We start from the raw sequence: 20,406 nt of genomic DNA, 5'->3' as shown, positions 1-20,406 counted from the left end.
AATTTGCAAACTAAACAAAACCTTTTTTTAGATTAGTATACTCAAGCTATTTCTAATATAACGGGGTTGAAAAAAATTTTGGATTAGTCAATTCCTTCGATAATTGTCCAAAATGGAACCTAAATTATCATAGCCTATATAAAGAAAGACTTCTATTGCATGTAATTATTTATGCTCTCTTAAAAGCTGTATCTGTGAATTCTGTATATCAAGATACCTCACAGCAAAAAAGTGCCAGAACTCTTGCCTCATGCAGCAGTATGTATTCATGCAACATTCCAGAATACTTACACAATTGGTTTTTCCAGTCTGCTCCCCTGTGATCCCACTATTTCTCCCAGTGTACAAAACATCTGTCCCAAAAAATCCTGAAAAGCAACAACATAAAAACCCAGAATTCATATTTCATGCAATGAAATTTGGTTTCCTATTTATCTGAGCTGTTCCCTACAGAAGAACAAATTCTGCTGAACACCACATCTTAGTAATAACTATGCAACAATGAATCATAAACAGACTCACTACTACTTAGTTGAAGTAACAGTGGGTTACATTTACAGATGTAATTCTAAGGCACTACACAATCACTTCAGGGAGGAAGTAACTGGAGATCAAGGGCTAAAATGTCTTATCTTTTCACTGCAAAGCACACACACAGCATTCCTTCTACTATTCTTGTTTCCTTTGCTCCAGGTTCTCAAAGGTTCTCTTACCAAAGCCTGCCTGTATTTATTTATAAAAAATAGTCACTGAGGAGCCTCTGAATTCTACTCTTGCATCTCTAAATTTTAAAGTTACTATTTCATCACTCCCACTTCAAGACAACATGAGCATAAAAGGTTTCTTTTAACACTGAGACACAATCAAAACATGCTTCAATTTTTAGGACCCAAAAAAGTATCAACAAAATGCAGCATATCACATATCTGAAAAGGTATACATGTGTGTTTAAATGTACTCTTTACAAGAGAAATGTCCCATTAAAATTATACTCATTAGCATTGTATGTGTTTTTACTCATAGCACAATCACTGTATTTGTCTCTATGTATCTGATATTACAGTCAAAATAAAATAAACATACTTAAGAAATGTAAGCATTTTAGCACAAGGAAGTGTAGTAGTGAGGAAGAACTTACATGTTTTGACAGGTTAGGACTCTTTGAGTCAACATCATAGCTTTGGGGGGAAAAAAAAATTGTATCAGAGTTGCCAGATGACATACATGAGGACAATTATGTAAAGAAACAAAAATTAAGAATTCTTTCACTTATTTCCATGTGTGAAATTTACACAAATAGATTTGTGAATGGAAGTTCCCCAGTGAGGAAGACAAACTGAGTCATCACATATTACAGGACTATGGTTCACTAGCTATTCGAAATTAAATCATTTCCAACAAAGTGGATGCTTTAAAGAGAAATTCTTCTGATATTCCTGTTTGAACAATGAAAGATGCCAAATAGCAGACCAAAAACTAAAAATTAACCCTAGAAAACAAACTAACTTGTAAATTATTTTCTTATGCAATTTTTCAGTCATTTGAATAAGCAAATAGAAATAACTGACAATAAACTAAACTGCTTTTAGCAAGAGTTTGACTTTTCTTTTGAGTTTATCATAATCTTAGTCTTGCTTCAGTTAGAAAATGTCATCATTTCCCTTCCACAATCAAGAGTTAAAAAAATTCCTCTCTGAATTTAAGAGAGATTGAAAAAAATAATGTAAGAAATTCATAGGGGATTATTAATCTCTATACCTTAATTGTCTTCCATCTTTATCAGATAATCCAAGTAATATTTTTATCAATAATCCATTCCAATTCAATACCAATAAACTGAAAATGATTTTATCTGTCATTGCCCATCCCTTGCTCCCCTGCATGTTCCTGTTCCCACTGCATGGAGTGCTATCCCTTTGGTTGTGCTGCCACAACTGGTTGCTGGGATGCAACATGGACCAGACCACAAGTCAGGATGACAGGAATACTGTAACATTGCTGGATGTGGTACAGCACAGTCAAAACTTTAGAAACCTATTTATAAAGGAAAAAAAATTCCTATAAATATCATTAATACTAGTTAAAACCTCCAATTAAAAGCAAACTGTTTGGTGAAATTGAACAGAAAAACACAACTAATAATTTGACCTGAAGCATAGTTACAGAAGTAAAACAAAGAATTGCTTCACTGGCAAAATCACTAACAAAGTACCAGTTGTGAACAGAAAGGGGCCTGTGACACTGGTAGCTGTACATTTTAGGAAGGGGGTCATGCTCATTTATGGAGCACCAAATATCAGAGATATACTTGCCACTTCATTTTTCTTTTCCTGCAAAAGATATGAATCATATAAGGAATTCCTTTGAAAAATAACACTTTGGCCAACGGTAGTACAAAATTTTGTCACAGAATTTAATATAGGAAACTTTCTAAAGCTTCAGAATTGGGTTTAATCCACGAGAGGCCATATGAGATTTACATTCCTAACTCAGAGTTCTAAGCTATTTAATTTCTCATCGATCATTGTTATAGGGCTCTATGGTAAATTCACACAATATGGCTATATGGTCACTTGCAGGCAAAGACAGCAACAGCTGTTCAGCTTTGAGCTCAGAACAGGCTTGTGTCCAGGTGACCCAGAAGAGCAGCAGAAAGCAGTCGGGGTCTTTCTGATAAGCAGAGAATGTATGGTATTTACAGCTTTTCATAAACAGACAAACAGGAGTCCATTTCCCTGACTCCATAAGAATTAAATAGGAGGCTGTGTTTTCCCTTCCAGACCCAAGTCCTTTCCAGATAGCACTTATCCAGAAGGTCTTTACAGACTCCCCTTTCTTTCCCTAGACTGAGCTTGGCTTTCCTCTTTTTCAGTTCATTTCCTTCACTTTTCTCTTTTATTGCACTGCCCCCTCCCCAAAAGATACATGCATTCTCTGAGAAGCAAGAGGCAAACAAATCCAGATTTCCACACAGCCCCCACTGTGTAGTTATTTCAGCAATGTTTGGAGAAGGATCCTTTTTTTCACAAACTGATTAGCTGTGACTTAAAACTTATTTAAAATAACCCACAATCGTTATAACTCCACAGATTGAATGGCACTAAACCCAACTTTTAAAATTACAAATAAAGTCTGCATCAGGCTTCCATTGTGAAAGTGGAAGAATTTGTACCTAGCCACCTCAAAGCACCCTGTAATCTTCCTGGCATTAAGTATTTCCTTTCATTCCTTGAAACAGGTGGTCTAGTACATCTTGCAAAGGAAATAAAAAGAAATGGGAAAAGACTTCTTCAGCTAAAAAAGGATATGTAAAGAAAGTTTGCGGCCACTATGCATAGTATGATGCAAAACTGCAGCAAAAATTAATTATCTATGAGGGTTATTCATACTCTCTCTTAGGGCAAGGTTAAGAAAGAACTGCTAATAAAAAAAGAGGATGAAAATTAAAAAAACAAGACAACCTTGATTATCACAAAGACTGAAACAACCAGAATGGACTGAAAGGCAAGAGATGACATGCAACGGTGACATGACCTGGTGACTGGACTCTCAACTCTATTTTCCAAAGAATAAAGTTAAAGTCAAAACAATTCCACCAGTGGAATGAAATGAGCACATCAGGAATAATGTCAAAAGCTATCTACTTCTAGAACAACTGCTGTTGTTTTAAAATCTTAAAATTTAGTATATTTAGATGCAAAGTAAAGAAATTTTTGGTTCTGTACTACTTGTACAGTATTTTATTTCTGGACAGTATATTCATACCTATTTTGCTGGCTATGCTGAAAGAATATTTTAATGTTTTGAGATCTTTTTCTCTTTAACTGTTTTCTGAAAGTAATAATTTTAAGTATAATTGTACTTTGACTAGTTAACCTGCCAATTTCTTAAAACTCCGTCATTACAATGTTACACATTTATTACTGAGGAAGCAATCCTAAGTCAGTCATGTTTACTACATTAATTTATCCCATGTCAATAGATACCACCTCTCTTCAAGTTAATTTTATGTTGGGCAAAAATTCACATGCTTACAGAGGCCGCAATGTTAGAGTCAGATTGTTAACTTACAAATCAAATCGCAGATTCTCTCTTTCTTCAAAGAAGTAGTCCATTATAAATTTTCTTACAAAATCTGGATTTAAAGTATTATCAATTACTTCTGTTCTTCCAAACTGTAAAAGAAAAGTGCAAGTTTAAGCTACATGCTATAAGGAAGTAGAATTAAATAAACTGCCAATACCAGAAATGTGTGAGGTATATGAGAGCCTGTAAAAACTTCTCTTAAACAGATACCATGAAAGAAAATTACTGCATTCACATGAATAGATCAGTTATCTGTGGATGAAGACGGAGTGGCAGAAGACCTCATATTTCAATATAGAGCGCTACAAACCTTGTATTGTATGACCTAAACTGCATCAACATCAGCTCCCAAAGCCAATAAAAATCCACAAAAACTTCAATCAATAACAAAAATCCACTGTTTCCAGAAAAAAAGCCCACCAAAAAATCTCCAACCAGACACAACAGCAAGCAAAAGCTTGCATATATTGTCTACTTCAGATAGCTTTAAATATTAGGGAACACAGTCCTACCATTGCAAATGTATCATTTTTGCACTATCCATCTCCTGTTTCACCTCAGTTCAGCTCTCTCTTCATTGCTCCCCTCTCTGAGCTTTTGGCAAAATGCCTTTTCTTTCCTGGTGTTTATAGCAAGTGCCTCAGGTCTTGTCAAGCTGAAAATATTTTGATTTAAAAAAAATTCAAACCTTAGCTGAGGAAGGCCCAGAGCAACCTGGTCCAACTTTGGAGATGGCTTTTCATGGATCAGAACGGTGACCCAGACACAGCAGATGAACAGGAGGCTGGAGAACACATGGGTTCCTTTCTCTTAAATTATGCCATGATTGTCATATTTCATATATCATGGGTTTAAATTTTCTAGCTCAGTTAGAAATAGAACTATGTATGAACCCAAAGGAGAAGTTACTTCAAAAGAAAAAGAAGTTATAAAATGGCAGCTAAGCATCATTTTTAATTTTTTAAAATAATAAAACATCATAAATTTGTAAGTACTTCTCGTATCTTCAATTGTGCATTTTTTTCAATAAACAGTATTTCATTTTACACTACAACCACGTTACCCTTGGGAAATCTGCCAGACTTGATTTACAATGTATTACAGAGTGTATCAGTAACCAAAGATAAATATGCAATGTGCTGATGATCAAGTCACACTGAGACCAGAAAAGGCCTAACTGAATACCCATTACACTGTCACCTTTATCTCTCATCAATTATACTTAGATTGTTATAAAACTCAAGAGACTGCGAGGGAGGGAGGGAGGGAGGGAGGAAGGAAGGAGGTGGGGGGGGACAGAATAAGGAAAATATCACCACTCCATGGATCCCAACGATGTTTGTTGATCCTCTCCAGCTGGTCTTCCCAGTAGTGAAGGTCCCCCCAGCAGGCACAGAGTCCCATGGGTGTACATGCTCAGGCTGGGTGGGCATGTCCAGCCATGGCCCCCTGGGGTGGGGGGCAGTCTCTCACAGCAGACTCTGTGCAGCCCTGTGGGGCCAAGCCTCTCATGTGGAAGTCCCGTGGATGTGCCCTGTGGGATTGGGGGTTCCACAGCTGGGCCAGTTTGTGTAACAGAGGATGGGTGTTTATTGCCTCGCACCAGAGCTTGCACCATTGCACCCAAAACCTCCTCCTCCCCACTCGGCTGGGGGGAGTCTGTGTAAACCTGGCTTCTGTGAGCTGTGCTCTTCCCCCACCCCAAACTCAACTGGGGATAGTTGCAGCAGGTGGCTTTGGCCTTTTGTGGATGCAAATCTTTCCCTCAGCCTGAGATGACTGAACAATGTGTTTCCCTTTATCTACTCAACAGTTTGACTTTCAGTTCAAAGTCCCACTCTTCAGGGAAGCTTCTTCGGTTGTAGCTTCTTTACAATGAGCAAAACTTTATATCAATGTTTGAGGCATGAACTATTTTCAGTCTCTGAAAATGGTTTTATGATTCTATGATTTAACTACTATAACTAATTATTTAACTGACAAATTACTAATAGAATTTACCTTACTTATGACATTAAAATGCTGTTCTCTAAAAATCACTAGTCTATACTTTTCAGCTAAATTAAGCACCTTTTAAAATCTGTTTTCCCAATGACCTATAGCCTTTTTAAGCAGAAGAGGTTATTTCCATAATCCAGTCACTTATGACTAATAACATAACTACTGATTAATTATTTCTCCACATGGCCTACTTTCCCCACTAACAACTGTGTAAAGCTAAAATCTTAACAGGGCCAAGAAGCAAAAACCTTCAGAAACACTATTCAGGAGAGTAACAGAATCAAAGCAACTATTTAAAAGAACTAATCTTCTACCTACCACTGTTGGGGTGGCTCAGCCTGCTCTCGGGCTGAAACCATCAAATGTCATTCAAACCAGGGCCATCCACTGGGTGGATTTCCCCACCCAGGACAGTGGATTGGAAGGTGGACCAGACAAGATCACTGACGTCTAGGTTACCTCCCCCTGGGTGGCTCCCAATCCTAAATTATCTCCCCCTGTTCCAGAAAGTTCTCCCTTTCTTAGTTATTAATTGGTTCCCTGTTATGACTCCCGCCTCCCTGTTTTCCCCATTTGTTCTGAAAAATTGTATCCTCCCCTCTGCTTGTACCCCATTGGTTTTTTTCTCTTTCCCTGCCTTGCTCCACCCCCCCACAAAGGGGCTGGCCCGCATCTCCTGGAGGCTGCTCTGGTCCCTGGACCCTCCTGCAGATAAACCTGTTGGAACCCACACCAGAAGCCCCTCCCGTCTTCTTTGCCTCCGGGCTAACGCGAGCCCAATCCATCGGCCGCCCGGGGTGCTTCCTCTGAGGAGGAGCCAGCGCCCGCACCCATCCCACGCCGATTCCACTGAGCCGGCCAGCGAGGACGCTGTGGAGGCCAACGCTGCGTCCCCTCTGCCCGAGGGCACCCGGGCCTTGTGGGTACAAGCCCCTGGTTGCGTTATAACACCTTAATTTTTTTACTGCTGGTATAGATACAATATTCCACAACATACAAAGCACAATTCTGACTAAGCCCCTCCACAATGCCAACCCCTTAATTTTGACTGTTGTAACAGATACTAGGAACAGATTCTACTCACGGAACTTTACATCTGACATAGTCAAAAGTTTTGACTTTTGATCGTCTCTTGGAGGCATTTATATAGAATGATTCATCTGATCTAATGCAGACATCTAAATTAAGTATGGTGAACTGCCCTCCAGATGTTACTTTTTTCCACTAACTGTAAACATAAAACTGAGTTGCAAATATTTATACCTGAACCTCCTGATACACAAGATGGAGATAATTATGATTTAAAGTAAAAAACTCAGATTTTCTAGCAACTGCAATGTCGAAAGTCTGTTTTAATGCCTGTAGTTCCTAAACTTCCCCTTTATTTATACGTACTTCTAGGTAAGATTATATTAGCATCCTACCATCAGGACAATTATAATATTAAAACAAGTACTTACCATTTTTAACAGCTACACAAGAGAAGTATGAAAATTCCACAAAGTTACATATGAACCTTAGACAATAATAAAAGCCAAAATTTTGAAAAAAATTCTCCTGGACCAGAAGAGGACCCAAATGCTCGAGTGATGACCTAAGCTTGACAACCAAACTGTACCAAGCCACCTAGACACCTGAATGACTTAAGAATCTGCTGTTTTCACAGTTTGCTGTCCAGACATTTAGAACCCTGTGTATGCCCACTATATCTGACAATTTAATTATGAATTAGTGAATTCCCATTTTGAGTCCCTAAACTGACATTTCTTCATACAAATCATCAGAGGAATGTGATCCAGTACGTATACTGAGAGAATGTCTAGTACCTACTTAAGAACAACAGAGAGCAGCAATTTAGCTGAAAACTACAAATTAAATAAGTACAGTGTTTCATGCATTGCACAGTTATATGAGCTTTTCCCCAAGCATGAGACAAATTAAATTCTCTCTTCTTGACAAGACTGAAACCCACATCCACCATGTTTCAGCAAAGCAGAAAATACAATTCTCTGGCCAACTGGCAAGGACACCAAATACAAGAGAAGAGGTCTGTTTTCTGTGTCCCTGCTCACCTCCCACTGGAAATTTTACACAGTATAATCACAGAAAATATCAGTTCTGAAAACAACAGTATCAGACCTCCTCTCTTGTACAGGGAAAATCAGTAAGATAGTACATTCCACTCTTGGCTCCATAATTAAAGCCCACAGCAATCCACTTATAGTGAAGAACAGTTCCGGCAATTCTCTCTGAAGGCAGGTAAATAGTGTATTTTATCAGTAGAAAGATGACCACCCTTTTCCCCAATGCCATCAGTTCTTTCAAAGAGTAACAACAGAGGAGAAAAATTAGATGACTAAGAACTGGGACAGAGTTCAAGGCTATAAATGTTGATCTGCTGCAGGTATCCAATTTTGAGGTACTTGATTTAGTTTCTTAAGACGTATCTCTCCAGTGTTTACACACGTAGATAAGAAGTCCAACCTATGCATAATATCCTCCCTCCCTTGTCGCCTAGTGTACACTCCATTCAGCAGCATCTAACTTCTCTGAAACACTACACAAGCAAAGGTAGATCTTCACCACAATTACGGACTAATTTTGCTGACACTGACCATCACCACAGCTCAGTTCTTCCACAGATCATGTACTGTTTGAGTGTTCTCCTCTCTTGAGAGCCACAAACCTTATCCAAATTAACAGCTAAGTCTGGTTTAATTTATCTGAGGAAGACTATAAAATGGGAAACTCATGTATTTTCTCTATTATTTTCCCCTTTTGATGGAAATGTGTGATATAGATATGGAAATTGAGATCAGTGTAGCAATGTTCTAAGTGTTTGCTAGTTCACAGAACTCCCATAAGCCTAGCATAGCATTCAAGAGGCTATGACACGACCTCCTCTGCTAGAGCAAATGACCAGCCATAAATATACCGAAAGGGTTTATACATCTATGAATATGCATCTTACCTCTCTCCATTCTTTGTTTCCAATGGCTTGTGTGTACAAAACACAGACTGTGAAAAGAAAAAAAAGTTTGGTTATTTTCAAACTTTAACATATCCTTAAATTAAGTGAACTAATTTTGTAGTCTCTTCTGCTGTGGAAATTAGTAACTAGGACAATCAAACAGTAATGTTTTCCCTCAACTGTCAGCAAGCCTAACCAGACTGGTGACAATATGGTCTAGTTGTTGTAGAAATCATCTAATAAATGGAGCACCTTAAAATGGGAGGCAGTGCTTACACTTAACCTCCAGCAAGCACCTGTCAATCTTTAAAGTCAAAACTGGATAAAAGCAGGTCTTCTTTAAATGTGGATGGTCAGGCTATTCTAGTGTCATAGGTTAGCAAGCACAGTCCCAGAAGGGATGTCCTTGCTAAGGGGTGCTTACAGCTTCCTCTGGGACCTGGCAGAACCTATCAGCTGGCCAGTTTGAATATGGACAATTCTTTAAGCCACTTAAAGTTGTGACCACCTCTGTGATACACACTTAAGAATAGACAAACTCCCCCCCAGGCTCTCTCTCGTTTCTGGCGCTGGGACAGGTGGCTGCAGGCCCCGTGCGGGGGCCAGTGGGCCCGGCCAGGCCCTGCTTGGGCCAGGCCGGGCTGGGCCACGGCCATCCTGGAGCCATGGGCCTGTTCCAGCCATGGAAACCCTCCCCCCCCGCCCCCACTGCCTTGCCATGGGCAGCCGGAGCGGCTCGGTCTCCCCCAGCTCCACTGCGATAAGAAAAATTCCAGCTGCAAGGCCAAGGTAAGATTAACCCTTTTATTGCTGTGAAGAGCTGGAAACCTGAGGGAAGAGAGAGGAGATGCTTAAAGCTGAAAGTCTGTTGTGAAGCTATGATATATCAGAGTATCCCATTGTAATTTCATGAAGATACGGGGGGTGGAGTGTTCAGCTTGTAAGCAAAAGCACCTGCACTGAGATAGGCAGATGCTGACACAGCTGTAATTTCATGAGAAGTTTGAACAGGGAGAGATGGAAGCGATGAGGACTTTTGCTCCAAATGGGAAAGGAGAAAACCTCAGTTCCTAGAGATGCTCCCAGAGATAGTCCTAATGATGAAGATGAGGAAGACCCTTTGCTCCCAGGGAAGGAGAAGGGCCTCTGTTTCTTTGTTTCTGAACAGCTCAACCTTAAAACTGTACCCCAAAAAACTTCAAGAGTGGACCCCCGAAAGCAGTTGCGGGAAAAGCTGCAAGTCAGGGGAAGGGACTCACATGCGAGCAGAGACTCCTCTTCCTAAATGGACTGAACAATATTTGGAAGTGGGCGGCTGGCTCGTTGTAATACTGTTTTCATAGCACAAGCAAGAAGAGACTTCTCTTTCTAAATGGACTGAACAAGGTTATTATGGAAGTGTTAAACAGACTGAACATCTTAAGGGTTGTCTTTTTACATTGTCAGGGGGAGAAGGGAGGAAGGTGGGGGGAGGAGGAGAGTTCTGAAGGTGGTATAATTTTTTTTTTTTCCTCCTTCTTTTAGGTCTGTTAATAAACTTATTTATGTTCTTTCAAGTTTGGTGCCTGCTTTGCGTTTCTCCTAATTCTTACCTCACAGAAGATAAACAGTAATGAGTATTTTGGGCCAAACCACTACACTAAATTGGTGTTTCCGCCCGGGAACAAACCGAACCCGCGACATCTAGATAATCTAATGCACAACTACTCTAAAATATACTTCATTCAAGAGACAAGAAAATTAAAATAAAAAAACAAGTGAGGACCCCACTGAAAAGAAACAGGGGAAATAGAACCAGAAAAAGTAAAAAAAAAAGACTTCTCAGGTTTTCTTCCTTTAATTTTACTTCAAATTATTTATATATATTTAAGCATCTCACATATGCATACTTTATTTTTTTTAAACTGAAGCCTGATAAAAAATGGAATTAATTGAATTTGTTGACCTAACCTGATTCTGAAAGACTGAGCAGAACAATCCCCCAGGTGTCACTCAGGTCTGCATTTCCAGTACAGCATTCACTACACATTAAGCTGCAGCTTTCATCACAGGGACTGGTGACAGGGGTACAGTGATCATTATCAGGTCTTTTAAACACTATTTTAAGTACAGATCATTTGCACTGACAGCACTATAAACCTTATTTTCAACAGTTTGGAACTAGTTGCAGGTAACTACCATAAAGCAACTTTTACCTGAAACTCCTCTTCAATCCCTTTCTAAACAATAGAAATACAGATACTTGAACACTTTTTTCGTCAACAAATTCTTTTCCTGTGCCAATCATTATTTTTCAAAAGAAAGTTAAAAATATTACTGTTTTAGGTTGCAGCCTCAAACAACAAAAGTAGAGGTCTGATTTTGTTCTCAGTGAAGTCAGAATGATCAACAGACCAAATCAGAAATGAAGTCAACTTTCTAACTGCATTTTCTTACTTTAAATGCATTTTCTCCACACCAAAAAAAAAAAAAAAAATCCCCTTAGGCAGTAGCAAATAAGAGGAGAAACAGAAAAAAGCTATTTCACAATTTTAGCTCACATAGAAGCTCAAAGTTAACACTTTTATTTTTTAAATAAGATGTCTTGTATATGAAAAAAAGCTTTTACAAAAAAAAATTCAAAATAATTCTCAGGAGATGTCTTTCTCCATTTAAGCTAAATAAACTCTTGGCAATTATGTGCCTACCTTTGGTTACTGTTTATAGTAGACTGAATCCAAACCAAAAAGCCTATTTTTACAACACTCTCTGGAGTAGGCTGCTGAAGTGTATTACGTGAAGAATGAAGTGAAATGGGAAAATGTGAGAAAACAGAATGAAATAGAAGCTATGAAATCAGCTAAAGAAAGTTATGTAGGTTACTGAACTTCTGACTACCCTTTACATCTAGAATTGCAGAATCACAGAGTATCCTGAGCTGGAAGGGACCCTGCTAGAAGGGATCCATCAGGATCATCAAAGTCCAGCTCCTGGCCCTGCACAGGACACCCCAAGAGTCACCCCATGTGCCTGAGAGCATTGTCCAAACCCTTCTTGAACTCTGTCAGGCTGGTGCTGTGACCGCTGCCCTGGGGAGCTGTTCCAGTGCCCAACCACCCTCTGGGGGAAGAACCTTTCTCTAATATCCAATATAAACCTCCCCCGACACAACTTCAGGCCACTACCTCAGGTCCTGTCACTGGTCACCACAGAGAAGAGATCAAAGGAAGCTGTCGACTGCAATAAGGTTTTCCCCTCTAGGCTGCAGATGTAGCCACTATTTTAAATATAACAAAAATACAGCCTAATAAGCAATCATCTCATGCAATATTTTATTGTCTGACAGGGACACATACACATATCCATCTCAAACTGACATTTCAAAAAAAGTCAGACCTAATGAAAGCTATAGGAAAGACATATATTCCAGTCTGTCTGATAAATATTTTGTAAATTCAGAATAATTTTTCAAATTCTTCTACCTTTCTTCTAAAACTCACCCCATAAATTTTAGGAAACTAACCATGATACTGGTCTCCATCAATGTTAAGATTCACTATCTCTAAAGGCTCTTGGAAAGAGTTTTGTAAAGATCCTCATACGCTAATTGCAATGATCAAAAACTTCGTCAAAGTCATATCCAATGGAGAAATGCAGATAAATATGGTAAAGTTGATCTAAAGCACTTGAAATGCTCAAACCAGAGATTAAGGGCTTTATGAAGCAACCAATTTTTTAAGTAAAAACAGTTAACAGCATTGTCATGTGGGAGAAGAAGGAATAAAGTGGGGTAAATAATATTTCAAAAGCCATTATATCATCCTAAAGTAGAGCTGAAAAAATAGTTTTTCTCTCATCATCTCAAAAACTGAGGGAGCAATGAGAAAGTTCAGAGCAGCACACTGATAAAGGGTAACTGAGAAACCCTTTTGGAAGGCTTTGCCATATGAGCTCTTCCAAGAGAAGATACATCTACATCTGTAGTCAGGAATATTAATATTTAGTAATTTTTAACTCTGGACACTGATACCACAATGTCACATTCAAGGTAAATTTAATTAAATCTTGCAATGAAGAAAAGGGTGGAAAAGTCAACAGTTATTACTCTACTGTAGACACAGTTCCCAAAATATTATAGATTGTTACAGCCTGCATCTTCCTCTTTTCCCAGATAGATTGGGCCTCCCTTATCTGCTCTGGTCCCTTCCCCTTCAATGCATATATGCTTATCCTTTAGCCTGGCAACTACTCTTACACCAACATTGCCCATTCCAGTTTTCCCAAACATAACAACACATCTATTCCATTTCAAGGAAGACTTACCCACAATAAAGCTGACCTTTTCCCCATGCTACCTAAACCTTTTCATGGTACCAGTTCTAGCAAGGCTCCCTAATACTCTTCACTGACTAGCTTTTATACCTTCTAGGCAGAGCTACCCTAAGGTCCCTTTGTCCCAACTGCCAAGAGATTCTTCTTGCTACTATCCTCCATGGGGAGATTCCCCAGGGAAGAGTTTTTATGTCTTCAGTCTTTCATACTGGACTCTTTTGATGATCCATACTCAGGAGCCACAGGGTTCCACAAGAGGACATTCCATCCCAACTGTGCTGCTGCCAGCACCGCTCTGCAGGGCTCAGCTTGAGTTGTCAGAGCACAGGAAGAAAACAATTCTGCCCGTCATTAGACAGAAGAAACATGCCAAAATCATTAATCTGTATCTCCTCTGTAGGGCTTATTCCTGCCTCATCAGGGAAGCATGACTTTAGCTCAGCTGTCTAAAAGAAAATAAAAAAATACAACAAAACCTGTAGATTTAAAAAAAATTATTCCTAGAAAAAATGGTCTCTAAACTGGGAGAGCAGAATGGTCCAAATGCTACAGTAAATCAGTATATATGACTTGCTTTGATTCCACTGAGCAAAAAGCACTGTCAGTAAGAGGCTTCAGTATGGTTTAAAATACTTCATGAACAAGGGCTATCCAAGCCTGTCCCATCTATATCTACTATCTCTACAGTTATTTCTATCACTTGCCTCTAGGGAGGCAAAGTGACAGATTCCTCTTGGCATGAATATTCTAGATTGCAGGGAAGCGGTCAGAACTGGAATACTGAGTAGCAATTACAGTATCAAAAAAAGGCCAAGCATATCTCCTAAGAGAACCAGAGAAATCACAAATGCCTTTTTAATTTCAGGAGAAGGTTGTTTATATTCACATGGAAGTCAGCTACATTCATGTGTGTCCCTCTGAGAGAAAGACCAAGAAGATAAAATTGGATTTTCACTATCAGTATGATGCTTAGATAAAAGCATTGGGAGTATAAAAAGCATATTAGAGCTGCCATAAGCAAATGCAATGACACCTCAACATACAGAATGACTCTACATGGTTCTATCGTGTATGAGACCTAATGGCTGCAAATTCAGTGGCTGTAAAAGTGGATCTTGTGAGCGTGGAAGAACGCTGGTTTTGACACCTTTTTAGCTACAGAATAAAGTTACTGTATACAGACCAGCATAAGAATGGCCTTTGTCCAAGTGAACAGACATTAAGGAAAGCTGTTCTGCTAGACTTCCAGATACAAAAGAACAAGAACCTTTTATACTACTCCCCCATTTTACAGCAGGACCGTATCTCTGTGCCCAACTAAAGAACAGTACAAGCAAACAAACTAAACTGGCTAGTAAAAAATCCTGAAGAGTACTAAAACTGGATGTACACTGGAGAGTACCCAAAAGCAAAGCTGCTCTGACAAGTAATTTCTTGAGTGAAAATACAGTATGAGCACTTCCAGAACGAACAGTTTCCCTCTTCTCTCTTCACCAAGGACAGTATTACTGTACATCATGGTTCTATACTGCTACCCTGTGACAGACAGGCCTGACTGGCATCATAACTGAGTACTCATAGCTGGAGAACAGATCTTTAAAGCACACCACCAATTCGAGTGCTTTAAATAAGCTATTTACCATAACTGAAAAAGCAGTATGTTGCAAATTGATTAGCAAGTTCACGATACTTTAAAAATATTTCCATATACTCTGAATCCATTAAAAAATACCACCAGTTTACTTCTCAGAAATATTTTAAAATAGATACTAAGATTTCTTTTGGTTTTCCTGCCACTTTGTTTCCAAGTTTTCCCCAGAAGGGGTCACCCACCAGCCACGATGACTTTGGTTCGCCCACCTGTGCGTTCTCGGGCTGTGCACAGGCTACAGAGCCTTTTGGATGGAGCATCTCCTCCCAAGAAAGCATCTCCACCACACGTGTAGCTCGGGCAGTAACTTCAGCAGCTCTGTCTCTAGCTCGCAACTGCTGACACGTTTTTTACTGGGCTACATCTGAGCAGGGCACTGTGTGCTCCCCTGGCTGGCAGAAGTTCTGGCAGGCAAACGCCACTCATGTGGTTTTCAGAGCTGACTGGAACCAGCTGTGACTGTCACAGAGTGGTGCATGGCCTTCCTCCCACACAGGTCACACCACAGGCCCGACACTCAAACCCTGCAATTTATGCCAAATAGAGTTCCCTAGCTGATAAAAAACTTCAAGCACTTGTCCTTAATAATATCTGAGCTTAAAAACTGTAGACACCTTATCACTTTTGCCAGTATGAGATCTCTCTGAATTCAAGAGAGGGCAATAGGTCACTGGGCACTCTTCAAAACAGTTTAACTGAGGGTCTTCTTTCTCAGAATTGTTAGGGACATCTGAAGATCATCTAATCCAACCCGCAACTAATTTTTACTGTTTTTTTAGCCAACTAAAAATTTTTATTAATATGCAAAACACTCCATTTTGTTTCTGTGTGATCTCCCTACACCAGAGGCAAGGTATTGCCTATGTCTCCTAGTTTGTTGTTTTTTTTTTTTTTTAAAAAAAAAGCTTTATAGGTTAGAAATCTCAAAGGTACTCCTAACTTCTTAGTTTTTCCCCAGGAAGTAGAAGCTTTTCCCTTCAAAAGTGTATTTTGGAATCTCTCTCAAGAAATTTTTGATGCAGAATGGAAACATATACTCTACCAAAAGTACTCAAATGTTTCATACTGCTACATGACTCAGTATTCAAATATCAGGACATGGTTGCATGTTCAGACACATGATACAAGTATATGTGTCTTGGGTTATTTCCAATGCCAGTAAGCACAATATGTGGTATCCTAAGGAAGAAAAGCCCAGGCTTAAAAACAGAAATTGAACTTACAGATAAAAGCAAATGGAGAGTTGTAGGGGAGACAAGATGACACCACAACCTAAGGACTGGTCTATTAACACTACAGAACTCCTTTGATAAACATTATCAGAAAAGAAAGGAAATTTTTTGTTATCTTGGTTCCTTGATTAAAGTTTCTATAAAGCATCCAATACAAGAAGATAGCAATGAACTTTAAATCAAAAGTTCCATCATAAATTCACAGACATGAGAGTTTTGGGGGATCCAGTCATAATACAGCTTATGAGAAAAGTGTCACTGGCTTACAATTCTGAAGAGATTAATTCCAAAATCATCATACCATTTTTGATCAGGAAAGATAGTGCTTCCCAGAGATAAATTAACTCAATTTTATTTTTCAGCATTTGACTCAAAGATTAGTGGACAGTATGTACTAACAGCAACAAATGTTTCTAGTTTATTTAGTATTTTGCCTCATAGCTTTGAAAAAGATCTAAAACAACATATACTAAAAAAGAAATAGCAACCCAACTTTCCAGAATTTATTAATTTTAGGAAACTTTGAATGGGTTGCATGCTAAGTAAGGGAATATTTAGCTCAGGAAAGCAGTATTAAAAACAGTCTTTAAAATTCCAGTTCACGTAGCATTAATTATAACTGTAACTTATTCAAGTGTAACTTAATTATTCTAATTAGCTGTCACAAAGACAATGTAAACATAACTGACACTGAAGAAAATCACCCACCTAATTTTATTCCAGTGTTTGCACATTTAGAAAAGGTAAGAAGAATAAACAATGAAATACTATATACTCACTTGGATCAGATTTAGAAAATGTATCTCTGTCCAAAAGATTTCTATAAAGAAAAAAAAGATAAAAATAATCTTAGCTATAAAAAAATTGTGAAAGATTCAAATCAGATACCAATGCATATATGTTTTTAACATTTTTAATCAAGAGCCAGCTTAGTCTTCTGCCCTAATATACAAGACTTAATCAGCACTAACACTGGAGTCAGCTTACATTTCATTTTCTGGATTTGAACAAACTGTGGCTCATATACTCCAATACCATGAATCAAAAAGCAACCACATGTACATTACATGTACATGCAACGGGCTGTCCTGGGTTGCAGTGTATTCTATTACCATCCTCATGAGCTGTGGAAATCAGGTGGGGCAGTGTTTCCTTGCCTCCTCCCCCCAGACTATCTTCCTGTTAATGGCCCATCATTGTCCTGCTGCATGACTCAGAGATAACTCCCTCCAGACTATCTTCTGTTAATGAGCCTAATCAACACTTGGCCTCATGACTCATTACCCCATTATGAGATGCTCCACCCAGAGGGAGGAACCAAGCATCCCATCGTGGATATAATCTGAGACTCTGAACACCAGAGGCAACCTTCCCACTGGATTTCCAGAGGACAGGAGCTACACAGCCACCACTGGACCTTCAGAGGAAGAACAGACCCTTTTTCTACAGGATCACCGCTTCAGGAGGACTGCAGCCACCATTCTACTGGACTGCTACCACCACCCTGCCTAACAGGGTGCCAGGTTGTATCCTGACTCTGTCAGTTTACCCAGTGTTATCCACCTTCCCCCCCCCCCCCCTTCCTTTTTATTTCCCTATTAAATTGTTATTCTGACTTAGTGTCTCCCACTAGTTTGTTTTCAAACTAGTACACAGGCATTGGGAAGAGAAATGCCTTTAAATCGCAAATATCTACCAGAGAGTAACTTGCCAATTCAACCCAAAAACCTTAGACTTTACTTAAAAGAATGGCTGTGAGATTTCAGAGCCATCAGGAAGTATCTCTAAGAATCTGTCATGGACAAGTAAGGTAAAGAGAAATGATCCACACATAGGACATGCATCAAAACTAAGATTCTTCTAATTGTTCACGGAATACCTAGGAAAAAATACTAATTTTGTTATGGAATGCAGTCCCAATATCTTAACCACACTTCAGCCAGCTGAGAATCATACACAGATGAATGGACTTAAATTAACAATTCTGAAGAATCAGGACTGACCAGAAACCATTCTCAGAATAGTTACCAACATTTCATCGTTCAAAAAAAAATTAAATAAATTTTTTAAATTATCTTGACAGACTAGAAAAATGTTCTGAAAACAGGATGCCATTGAACAGGGACAACAAAGAGCTATTAAACTTTGGAAGGTACTAACAGCAAAAATGCAGCATAGCTACATATAGCTGGATATACAGCAGTTATGTCAAAAATAGCCCTAGACATCACAGTTGACCACAAACTGAATGCAAGTCAGGAGCCTTGTACCTTTGGGAAAAAGGCATACTGGAATACACAAACAAAAAAATGCCACGTTAGACTAATTGTCTGGTCTTCATAACACTGGCAAACACTCAATTCAAGCAATAATGTTTTGGACACTCCAATTTCTTGCAATCTAAGACAGACACGGAGCCACTGGAGTTCAGTGAAAACAGAAATAATCGGAAGTATAAAGACTGTATCTAGAGGGAAAGAAACTCTGCTACAAATTGAAGCTGACCTTGATATAGACAGAGCAAGTAGGAACAGGTTTAACTATAAATTGAATCTTCTGCACTGCAGGCACAGAAGTTGAACTTTATTCCATTGTTTTACCATCTTTCACTGTTAAAGGTGGGCAGACATGATGTGAAATCTCCATTGTCTTCAAGAATATGTCAGAGAGCTACAAGTTCTAGTAAGTTCTTTGATCCTACCCCAGAGCAAAAGAAAGGATTAAATAACCAGTTTACATCCCTTACAGCTTATTATTTTTAGTAATTAGTAGAGCCTCTTCAAGGGTCACCAATTACTACTCTCATTCAGATCTAAATCACATAATTTCGTGCTACTGAACAGTGCTGAAAAGTGTATGAATATTTTGTTCAATACAGGTGTTCTAAGTGGTCCACTTAAGACTTCAACAATGAAAAGATACTATATTCCAAATTCAGGTATTGCTAAGTTCACCTTTCAGAACAAGCAATATGAACAAAAAAAAATAGCTTTAAATGAACATTGGACAGATCTGTTTTATTTAATCCAGCCAAAGTAGGCACTAGCTTTAATATTAGTGCTTGTGAATGAACCTGAATTCTGCATACACTAATTCTTCAGAATTTCTCTAGTCCATTCAGAAGTGTAATTCTTATGCATACAACTACACTCAGCGAAACTGTAGCCTACCTTAACAAAAATCATGCAAATATCAATTGGAAGTATTAAGAAACCTAGGAAAATCAGCAAACCCAAGTCAGTATTTGACAACACTTACTACAAACTGCTTTAAAAGACAGTGTAGCAAGTTCTGCAATATCAGAATTGCCAACCCAAAATGAAAATTGCTTCCTATTCCTCTTTAATTATATATACCTAGATACACCATTAATTCCTGGTAATTAGAATTGCATTATCCCAAAATGAATTGCAATAAAACCTCAAAATTAGAGTTATATGAAAGAAATAGCACGTTAGATTTTGAATCATACTCACCATTAGAATTCCAAGCAATTCTAATTCCTCTGCATGATGACTATACAGTGACCTTATAATTGGTATGTTAGTGCTTGTCCCTGCAGACTAGGATTAAGCAATTTTAGTCATGTTTATACTAAGTTAATGTGCTTCAAGTTCTTTAGATATTTTCTACTCTTCTTGTGTTCCTTTTTAAATCTTGTTCCCCTCTATTTTCCTATATACATACTAGCATAAAGACTGGCCTGATACTGTAAGCTCAGTCTATCCTGACACTTTTATTCCAGCAGCTGCAAAAGCAGCCACCATGGGAACAGCATTAAAAGAAGGTAAGAATCTATAATACTTCTTTTAAGAATGTTCCTTCTCACCAGCTATCAGCTGCTCTGGGGTACTTGGAGAGTTAAGAACATTTCTACATAAACAGTATTCCTGAAAGCATTGCAAGGGTAGAGATACCCAAGTTTAACATTGTAATTTAGGTCATTAACGCAATCAACTCGTGTTCTTGAACTAGTACAACTTACAACACTGTCAATTCAACCCTTCACACATTTTCCTACAAATAAACAATGTCTTCAGCAAAGTTTGCAGCATGCCTGATTGTCCAAATCATAAATAGCCAACCAAAACAGTAACATAAGAACTTAGCAAGCTGTTCAAGCAATGCAGCCAATTTCAATGGGAACTTTAAAG

The 20,406-nt window shown here is 38.6% G+C and overlaps 1 protein-coding gene across 4 annotated transcripts in view; it reads right to left on the bottom strand.

Annotated features, from left to right (window-relative positions):
* Positions 1 to 20,406, bottom strand: part of CPNE8 (copine 8) — an 82,963-nt gene that overhangs the window by 51,282 nt on the left and 11,275 nt on the right. For all 4 annotated transcript variants that reach the window (XR_011146628.1, XM_068995184.1, XM_068995194.1 and 1 more), the window contains exons 2-6: positions 17,032 to 17,072; positions 9,059 to 9,105; positions 4,072 to 4,175; positions 1,139 to 1,178; positions 292 to 368 (exon numbers count right to left, since the gene is read on the bottom strand). Coding sequence is in view for 3 of the 4 variants with exons in the window: in XM_068995184.1 (XP_068851285.1) it covers positions 292 to 368; positions 1,139 to 1,178; positions 4,072 to 4,175; positions 9,059 to 9,105; positions 17,032 to 17,072 (309 nt within the window). In the remaining variant the exon portion in view is untranslated. The remainder of the gene's footprint in view (positions 1 to 291; positions 369 to 1,138; positions 1,179 to 4,071; positions 4,176 to 9,058; positions 9,106 to 17,031; positions 17,073 to 20,406) is intronic.

This window comes from Aphelocoma coerulescens, chromosome 1A (genome assembly GCF_041296385.1).
Source record: "Aphelocoma coerulescens isolate FSJ_1873_10779 chromosome 1A, UR_Acoe_1.0, whole genome shotgun sequence".
Classification (NCBI taxonomy): Eukaryota; Metazoa; Chordata; class Aves; order Passeriformes; family Corvidae; genus Aphelocoma; species Aphelocoma coerulescens.
This window is presented reverse-complemented; position numbering and strand designations above follow the sequence as displayed.